The 10,166-nt window shown below is 48.6% G+C and overlaps 1 protein-coding gene across 1 annotated transcript; it reads left to right on the forward strand.

Moving 5' to 3' along the window:
• Positions 1 to 1,465: 1,465 nt before the first annotated feature.
• On the forward strand, positions 1,466 to 9,866 carry sde2 (SDE2 telomere maintenance homolog (S. pombe)). Its single transcript, XM_061912280.1, has 8 exons — positions 1,466 to 1,665; positions 6,595 to 6,712; positions 6,785 to 6,896; positions 8,274 to 8,443; positions 8,499 to 8,613; positions 8,680 to 8,796; positions 8,871 to 9,333; positions 9,411 to 9,866. Exons 1-8 carry the CDS (start codon positions 1,561 to 1,563, stop codon positions 9,645 to 9,647), a joined length of 1,437 nt encoding a protein of 478 aa, XP_061768264.1. The 5' UTR covers positions 1,466 to 1,560; the 3' UTR covers positions 9,648 to 9,866.
• The last annotated feature ends 300 nt before the right edge of the window (positions 9,867 to 10,166 follow it).

A 10,166-nucleotide genomic window follows, 5' to 3' on the forward strand; every position in this document is an offset into this window, starting at 1 on the left:
GGACCAGCAGCGCAGAGATGTCCCCAGCCGATACACAGGCGAGCAGTACATGGCCACCGGATCGGACCGGACCCCCTCCACACGGGAGAGTGGGACATAGAAGAAAAAGAAAATATACAGTATATATACATATATATATATATACTTATGTATATATATATATATACTGTATGTATATATATGCATATATATGTATATATATATATACACACACATATATATGTATACATGTATTTGCATATATATATACATATATATATATATATACAGTTTATATCTATCTATCTATCTATCTATCTATCTATCTATCTATCTATATATATATATATATATATATATATATAAATATATGTATTAATAACATATATGTTGGGTCTGGAAAAAACACAAGAGGCTATATCATCCCTACAAGCCTGTTTCGCAGGTTTCCCTGGTTGCTAGGGGATTTTATAAAATATGTAAAAAGGGAAAACAGTGAAACAGGCTTGTAGGGATTATATAGCTTCTTGTGTTTTTCCTGACTTAACATACATGTTATTAATATATATATATATATATGTTTTATCTATAGATATATATATATATATACATATATATGTACATATATACATACATACACACATATATATATATACATATATATGTACATATATACATACATACACACACATATGTATATATATATATATATATATATATATATATATATATATATATATATATATACTTTTTTTTGAACAGTAAATGTAACTGTATTGGGGAAAATATAAGTTTTACATATTTCTGCTCCTTTTCGTTAATTATTTAATTTAAATATCATGTTGATTTTTTTTTGTTTTACCTTCAATGAATGAAATAAAAAAAATAATAAAAAAAACAAGCGAACAAAAAGTTACTTCATGTTTTAACGCCCCTGTGTGGACAAAGACGGTAGTACAAACAACAAAACCCGTGCACCTAAATAAATGCATGTTCGAAATGAACTGAACTTAACTGAATGAAGTTGACATAATGCAAATATTGAAATACCACCTCTGTGTGCCGTATTTTTTTCTGTTTTTAGGTCAATATTAAATACATTTACTGACCAGTGACGTCACACACATTCCACCTTTCACATGGTCCCTCCTAAAAAAAAAAAAAGAGTACAACGTTAAAAGTTAAAAACAATTTGGCTGTAAGATGTGGATTTTTTTTTTTACACAAAATTTCTGTGCATAAAAAAAACCTAGCCTGTATGTTATTTTTACAGTTAAATGCTGGCAAGTAAGCTGCTAGTTGTTTATTGTTGTGTTTTATAGTGTCCATAGATAGACACACATACATGTATTACTATTTTTATTGTTAGTAATGCAAACAAGATAGGTAGTAATGATACCAAGCCCATTGTAGACACTCCGGTACAGTAAGTGGCGGTATGCACCGTTTAGCTTATGGCTGCAACCCGCATGGAAACTTGAAGAAGAAGAAGAAGACGACGACGTAGCTTTTGAGCAATCGCTTCTTCCGGCGTCACTTGTGTCGCGATAATAGAAGACCAAGAAGGTTCCTAAATTCGACATGGAGGTGTTTGTTTCTAGTCCTGGTCGATCCAAGTTTTCTAACTGTTTGTTTACAGAGGGTTCTGTTGTCAGAGATCTCCTGCTGCGTTTCGTCCAACAATTGGTAAGCGTTGACAAACACAACTACTGCTAGCGTGCTACGTTAGCTTAAGACCAATACACACTGCGTTAGGTTTTCTTATTGGATTTGAACTCATTTGTTTTCAGTCAATTACCATTATTTTTAGTTTTTTGTATACATGCCATGTGCTTAAAGGCCTACTGAAATGAGATTTTCTTATTTAAACGGGGATAGCAGGTCCATTCTATGTGTCATACTTGATCATTTTGCGATATTGCCATATTTTTGCTGAAATGATTTAGTAGAGAACATCGATGATAAAGTTCGCAACTTTTGGTCGCTAATAAAAAAGCCTTGCCTTTACCGGAAGTAGCAGATGATGTGCGCGTGACGTCACGGGTTGTAGGGCTCCTCACATTGTTTACAATCATAGCCAGCAGCAGCCAGAGCTATTCGGACCGATAAAGCGACAATTTCCTTATTGATTTGAGCGAGGATGAAAGATTTGTGGATGAGGAAATTAAGAGTGAAGGACTAGGGAAAAAAAAGGACTCCTCTCTGAGCTTCTACCTTACCGTGGTAGAGGAGTTTGTGTGTCCCAATGATCCTAGGAGCTATGTTGTCTGGGGGCTTTCATGCCCCCTGGTAGGGTCTCCCAAGACAAACAGGTCCTAGGTGAGTGATCAGACAAAGAGCAGCTCAAAGACTTCTATGGAATTACAACAAAATGAACTCAGATTTCCCTTGCCCGGACGCGGGTCACCGGGGCCCCGCTCTGGAGCCAGGCCCGGAGTTGGGGCACGATGGCGAGCGTCTGGTGGCCGGGCCTGTCCCCATGGGGCCCGGCCGGGCACAGCCCGAAGAGGCAACGTGAGTCATCCCCCCAATAGGCTCACCACTCATAGGAGGGGCCATAGAGGTCGGGTGCATTGTGAGCTGGGCGACAGCCGAAGGCAGGGCACTTGGCGGTCCGATCCTCGGCTACATAAGCTTGCTCTTGGGACGTGGAATGTCACCTCACTGGGGGGAAAAGAGCCTGAGCTAGTACGCGAGGTAGAGAAGTTTCGGCTGGATATACTCACCTCGACGCACAGCAAGGGCTCTGGAACCAGTTCTCTCGAGAGGGACTGGACTCTCTTCCACTCTGGCGTTGCCGGCAGTGAGAGGCGACGGGCTGGGGTGGAAATTCTCGTTGCCCCCCCGGCTCAAAGCCTGCACGTTGCAGTTCAACCCAGTGGACGAGAGGGTAGCTTCCCTCCGCCTTCGGGTGGGGGGACGGGTCCTGACTGTTGTTTGTGCTTACGCACCAAGCAGCAGTTCAGAGTACCCACCCTTTTTGGGTACACTCGAGGGAGTATTGGAAAGGGCTCCCCCGGGCAATTCCCTTGTCCTACTGGGGGACTTCAACGCTCATGTTGGCAACGACAGTGAAACCTGGAGAGGCGTGATTGGGAAGAATGGTCGCCCGGATCTAAACCCGAGTGGTGTTTTGTTATTGGACTTTTGTGCTCGTCACGGATTGTCCATAACGAACACCACGTTCAAACGTAAGGGTGTCCATATGTGCACTTGGCACCAGGACACCCTAGGCCGCAGTTCCATGATCGACTTTGTAGTTGTGTCATCGGATTTGCGGCCTCATGTTTTGGACACTCGGGTGAAGAGAGGGGCGGAGCTTTCTACCGATCACCACTTGGTGGTGAGTTGGCTGCGATGGTGGGGGAGGATGCCGGACAGACCTGGCAGGTCCAAGCGCATTGTGAGGGTCTGCTGGGAACGTCTGGCAGAGTCTCCTGTCAGAGAGAGTTTCAATTCACACCTCCGGGAGAACTTTGAACATGTCACGAGGGAGGTGCGGGACATTGAGTCCGAGTGGACCATGTTCCGAACCTCTATTGTCGAGGCAGCTGATTGGAGCTGTGGCCGAAAGGTTGTTGGTGCCTGTCGTGGCGGTAATCCCAGAACCCGTTGGTGGACACCAGCAGTGAGGGATGCCGTCAAGCTGAAGAAGGAGTCCTATCGGATTCTTTTGGCTCATAGGACTCCGGAGGCAGTGGACGGGTACCGACGGGCCAAGCGGTGTGCAGCTTTATCGGTCGCGGAGGCAAAAACTGGGACATGGGAAGAGTTCGGAAAAGCCATGGAAAACGACTTCCGGACGGCTTCGAAGCGATTCTGGACCACCATACGCCGCCTCAGGAAGGGGAAGCAGTGCACTATCAACACCGTGTATGGTGCAGATGGTGTTCTGCTGACTTCGACTGCGGATGTTGTGGATCGGTGGAAGGAATACTTCGAAGACCTCCTCAATCCCACCAACACGTCTTCCTTTGAGGAAGCGGTGGCTGGGGAATCTGTGGTGGGCTCTCCTATTTCTGGGGATGAGGTTGCTGAGGTAGTCAAAAAGCTCCTCGGCGGCAAGGCCCCGGGGGTAGATGAGACCCGCCCGGAGTTCCTTAAGGCTCTGGATGCTGTGGGGCTGTCTTGGTTGACAAGACTGCAGCATCGCGTGGACATCGGGGGCGGTACCTCTGGATTGGCAGACCGGGGTGGTGGTCCCTCTCTTTAAGAAGGGGGACCGGAGGGTGTGTTCCAACTATCGTGGGATCACACTCCTCAGCCTTCCCGGTAAGGTTTATTCAGGTGTACTGGAGAGGAGGCTACGCCGGATAGTTGAACCTCGGATCCAGGAGGAACAGTGTGGTTTTCGTCCTGGTCGTGGAACTGTGGACCAGCTCTTTACTCTCGGCAGGGTTCTTGAGGGTGCATGGGAGTTTGCCCAACCAGTCTACATGTGCTTTGTGGACTTGGAGAAGGCATTCGACCGTGTCCTGTGGGGAGTGCTCAGAGCGTATGGGGTATCGGACTGTCTTATTGTGGCGGTCCGCTCCCTGTATGATCAGTGTCAGAGCTTGGTCCGCATTGCTGGCAGTAAGTCGGACACGTTTCCAGTGAGGGTTGGACTCCTCCAAGGCTGTCCTTTGTCACCGATTCTGTTCATAACTTTTATGGAGAGAATCTCTAGGCGCAGTCAAGGCGTTGAGGGGTTCCGGTTTGGTGGCCGCGGGATTGGGTCTCTGCTTTTCGCAGATGATGTGGTCCTGATGGCTTCATCTGGCCGGAATCTTCAGCCGAGTGTGATGCGACCGGAATGAGAATCAGCACCTCCAAGTCCGAGTCCATGGTTCTCACCCGGAAAAGGGTGGGGTGCCATCTCCGGGTTGGGGAGGAGACCCTGCCCCAAGTGGAGGAGTTCCAAGTACGTAGGAGTCTTGTTCACGAGTGGGGGAAGAGTGGATCGTGAGATCGACAGGCGGATCGGTGCGGCGTCTTCAGTAATGCGAACGTTGTATCGATCCGTTGTGGGGAAGAAGGAGCTAAGCCGGAAGGCAAAGCTCTCAATTTACCGGTCGATCTACGTTCCCATCCTCACCTATGGTCATGAGCTTTGGGTCATGACCGAAAGGATAAGATCACGGGTACAAGCGGCCGAAATGAGTTTCCTCCGCCGGGTGGCGGGGCTCTCCCTTAGAGATAGGGTGAGAAGCTCTGCCATCCGGGAGGAGCTCAAAGTAAAGCCGCTGCTTCTCCACATCGAGAGGAGCCAGATGAGGTGGCTCGGGCATCTGGTCAGGATGCCACCCGATCGCCTCCCTTGGGAGTGTTTAGGCACGTCCAGTCGGCAGGAGGCCACGGGGAAGACCCAGGACACGTTGGGAAGACTATGTCTCCCGGCTGGCCTGGGAACGCCTCGGGATTCCCCGGGAAGAGCTAGACGAAGTGGCTGGTGAGAGGGAAGTCTGGGCTTCCCTGCTTAGGCTGCTGCCCCCGCGACCCGACCTCGGATAAGCGGAAGATGATGGATGGATGGATGGATGGACTAGGAAAAAAAAAAGGCGAAGGCAGTGATTGAGATGTTGTTAGACACATTTACTCGGATAATTCTGGAAAATCCCTTATCTGCCTATTGTGTTACTAGTCTTTTAGTGAGATTATAAAGTACCTGATAGTCGTAGAGGTGTGGCCACGGGTGTGTTGACTCAGAGTCTCTGAGGGAAGTCACGCAGCTGCAGCAAGACGGAAGCTCCGCTGAGGTCGCCGGTAAGAGCTGACTTATTACCACAATTTTCTCACAGAAAACTGCCGGTTGACATGTGGTGGGGATCCATGTTCGCTTGACTGTTCTGATCCATAGTAAAGCTTCATCTTCGGGAATTTTAAACAAGGAAACATCGTATGTTTGTGTGGCTAAAGGCTAAAGCTTCCCAACTCCATCTTTCTACTTTGACTTCTCCATTATTAATTGAACAACTTGCAAAAGATTCAGCAACACACATGTCCAGAATACTGTGTAATTATGCGATTAAAGCAGACTACTTATAGCTAGGATCGGGCTGGAAAATAATGTACGCTACAACCCGAGACGTCAAAGGCATGCGTCATCATACCGCGACGTTTTCAACACGACACTTAGCGGGAAATTTAAAATTGCAATTTAGTAAACTAAAAAGGCCGTATTGGCATGTGTTGCAATGTTAATATTTCATCATTGATATATAAACTATCAGGCTGCGTGGTGGGTAGTAGTGGGTTTCAGTAGGCCCTTAAGTCGAATGGGGGCAACTGGACTATTTGCTTGAAAACATTTTATGATAAAAATATGAAATGTCTTCAATAAACAAAAGGTTGGATCTGTTTAACCATTTTATTGATTAATTTGTGGATTAAATGACCCGCTGACAGACAATTTAATCCGCACACACATTTGTGTACTATTTGTAAGTGTCAGACTGTTGTCATTTTGTAGACTGTATTGATATTAAAAATTACAAGATAAAGTGCATGCCTCGTGAAGCGAAAGAAAGACTTTTGTATCTACAGACAATTGCACCTGTCAAGAGACAATTGGCAGCCCTACCTTTTACACAATGATTGTCTGTATGACTGACACTGTCATATGATTTTGTTCAGGAGGCGTCGCCACATGACCTGTACTTCAGCAAAGATGGACGTCTGGCCTGCCTGGATGATCACCTGCAGGGCGGGGCTGTCTATCACCTGCAGGCGCGCGTCCTCGGAGGGAAGGGAGGTCAGTGTTGGCAAGAAAGGAACTCCCAGCACGGGGGCTTATCTGAATGACCTTCTTGTGTGGTGTGTTCAGGGTTCGGTTCCATGTTGCGAGCTCTTGGCGCTCAGATCGAGAAGACGACCAATCGCGAAGCCTGCAGAGATCTGAGCGGACGACGCCTGCGAGACGTCAACCATGAGAATGAGTGCGTTATCTTAACAAGCTGTTGACAGCATAATACAAGATGACTGCTGCCCAGTGGCCTCCTACCGGTTGGATGTGCCCTAAACACGTCCATAGGCCGGGAAGAGCTAGACGAAGTGGCTGGGGAGAGGGAAGTCTGGGTTTCCCTGCTTAGGCTTTTGCCCCCGCGACCCGACCTCGGATAAGCGGAAGAAGATGGATGAATGGATGGATGCTGCCCAGTGAAGATTCCATTGTTGTTTATTTTTCCGAGGTCGGGTCGCGGGGGCAGCAGGGAAGCCCAGACTTCCCTCTCCCCAGCCACTTCGTCCAGTTCCTCCCGGGGGATACCGAGGCGTTCCCAGGCCAGCCGGGAGACATAGTCTTCCCAACGTGTCCTGGGTCTTCCCCGTGGCCTCCTACCGGTTGGACCTGCCCTAAATACCTCCCGAGGGCAGCGTTCGGGTGGCATCCTGACCAGATGCCCGAACCACCTCATCTGGCTCCTCTCGATGTGGAGGAGCAGCGGCTTTACTTTGAGTTCTTCCCAGAGGACAGAGCTTCTCACCCTATCTCTAAGGGAGAGCCCCGCCACCCAGCGTAGGAAACTCCTTTCGGCTGCTTGTACCCGTTATCTTATCCTTTCGGTCATGACCCAAAGCTCAGGACCATAGGAGAGGATGGAAACGTAGATTGACCGGTAAATTGAGAGCTTTGCCTTCCGGCTCAGCTCCTTCTTCACCACAACAGATCGATACAACGTCCGCATTACTGAAGACGCCTCACTGATCCGCCTGTCGATCTCACGATCCACTCTTTCCTCACTCGTGAACAAGACTCAGAGGTACTTGAACTCCTCCAATTGTGGCAGGGTCTCCTCCCCAACCTGGAGATGGCACTCCACCCTTTTCCGGGAGAGAACCATGGACTCAGACTTGGAGGTGCTGATTCTCATTCCGGTCCCTTCACACTGCTGCGAACCGATCCAATGAGAGCTGAAGACCCCGGCCAGATGAAGCCATCAGGACCACATCATCTGCAAAAAGCAGAGACCTAATCCCACTGCCACCAAACCGGAACCCCTCAATGCCTTGACTGCGCCTGGAAATTCTGTCCATAAAAGTTATGAACAGAATCGAACAGAAAACGTGTCCGACTTACTGCCGGCAATGCGGACCAAGCTCTGGCGCTGATCGTACAGGGAGCGGACTGCCGCAATAAGAGAGTCCGATACTCCATACTCTCTGAGCACTCCCCACAGGACTTCCCGAGGGACACGGTCGAATGCCTTCTCCAAATTGTTTATTTTTGCTTTACACAAACATGGCGGAAAGCAAATAATTTTATGGCCGCTGATGAACGTACTTTGAACAAGGTGTTATTTGCGTGTGTGTGGCAGGATGGCTGATTGGCTGAAGAAGCAGACGGAGCGCGAGGCGGAGAAGGAGCAGCGTCGTTTGGAGCGTCTGCAGAGGAAGCTGCTGGAACCCAAACATCAGTTCAGCGACGCCTCCTACGAGCAGCAGTGTCACGACTTATCCGAGCGACTCGAGGACTCGGTGCTCAAAGGTCAGTCTCACCGTTCAAAACACACACACACACACACTGATTGGCATACGCACAGGTCTGCAGGCAGCGTCCAGCCCTGAGGTGAGCGCCCAACTGTCTCCAAAGAGAAAAGCCTCCATTCAGAGTGAGCCGCCAATCAAAAAGCAGAAGAAAATGGGGGCGTGTTTTTGGTGAGTGTCACGGAAAACGCACGTCCTCATGCACGTCTGGCTCTACAGCTGTTGTCTTGGCAACAGGAGTGGTTTTGACGAGCTGACGAGCTCAGAGGATGAAGACGATTCTCCATCCACCTCTACCTGTGAAGTTGCCGCTACAATGAAAACACAGTGGGCGGAGCCAGGGCCGAGCTGCAGGTAGTCGTCTACTGTTGTGTTTTTGTGTGTATGAAAATGGACAGCTTGTCATCAGTTGCGTTTCTTGAGGTCAGCTTTGTGGCCACGCCCCCTCAAGAAGTTGTCAAGGCGCAGATGGCCATGCCCCCTAAGGAGGAAGCCAGGGCGCACAAGGCCTCGCCCCCTAAAGAGGAAGCCACGGCGCATGAGGCCATGCCCCCTAAAAAGGAAGCCAGTTTGCACGAGGCCACGCCCCCTAAAGAAAAAGCTCAGGCGCTAAAGACCACACCGCCTAAAAAGGAACCAGAGGTGAAGGCCTCCACCCCTGAAGAGGAAGCAGAGGCACAGAAAGCCACACCCCCTAAAGAGGAAGCTGAGGCACAGAAGGCCACACTCCCTATAGAGGAAGCTGAGGCACAAAAGGCCTCACCCCATGTAGAAGAAGCTGAGGCGCAGAAGGCCACACCCCCTAAAGAAGAAGCTGAGGCGCAGAAGGCCACACCCACTCAAGTAGAAGCAGAGGCGCAGAAGGCGTCCTCCTGCTCACCTGAGCCACAGGTAAGAATTCCATCCTCCCGTGACGATCACTTGACATGACCTCACCACTTGTGATGTGACTAATGTGCAACCTGCAGCCTGGGGAAGATGCTGATGGTGGCGCTGTGACCGTCAGCGTGTCATCAGCCACGTGTGTTCAACAATTGGAACATTTGGGTCTGGAGGTCCTCAAACAAGAACTGATGCGTCGAGGAGTGAAGTGCGGCGGGACGCTGAGCGAGCGTGCGGCTCGCCTCTTCGTCGTAAGAAATCTGCAGCTGGACCAGATCGACCCGACGCTGCTCGCCAAGCCTGCTAAGTCCAAGAGAAAATGAAGAAAAGTGGAACAGAAAAGGAAACCTTTTTATTTTTTGTGTACCTTTTTACCTGACTTTTTTAGTTTGGCTAAAAAGGCCTCCGCTTCGGCTCGTCCAGCTCCTTAAAACATTGAACGTCCCCGACAGTCACCGCCACTTCAGATGTTGACGTCATCTTTGTGGTGCTTCAACACTGCCAGTGAAACACATCCACTCTTCAATAAACTTATAAACAAAGCTTAAGGTGTGCTTTTATTTTGAAGGAAGCCATACTCACCCTTCCAATAGAATATAACCTTGTTATAGCTCTTAAAAAAAATACAACTAAATTAGTTTAGTTTAGTAGTTTAGTACTACCTGTCCAAGAACGGGTATACAGAACAGGAAGACTGATGGGCTGCCTTAAGAGTGGCACCCTGTAAAAAAGGTAAACATGGCGAGGGGAGGGGGAAAATGCAACTCCTCAGTTTCAGACCACAAAAACTACCAGGAAACAAGCACATAATGACACTTATAAAATATTAATTTGGGAAATCT

Source organism: Nerophis ophidion, linkage group LG10 (genome assembly GCF_033978795.1).
Source record: "Nerophis ophidion isolate RoL-2023_Sa linkage group LG10, RoL_Noph_v1.0, whole genome shotgun sequence".
NCBI lineage: Eukaryota > Metazoa > Chordata > Actinopteri > Syngnathiformes > Syngnathidae > Nerophis > Nerophis ophidion.

Excerpts from the sequence above, each read along its gene's own strand:
- sde2 (XM_061912280.1), top strand. The coding sequence starts at position 1,561 with ATGGAGGTGTTTGTTTCTAGTCCTGGTCGATCCAAGTTTTCTAACTGT. Across the intron at positions 8,444-8,498 it reads CGAGGACTCGGTGCTCAAAG|GTCTGCAGGCAGCGTCCAGC; the intron begins GTCAGTCTCACC and ends GCATACGCACAG. Across the intron at positions 9,334-9,410 it reads CCTGCTCACCTGAGCCACAG|CCTGGGGAAGATGCTGATGG; the intron begins GTAAGAATTCCA and ends TGCAACCTGCAG.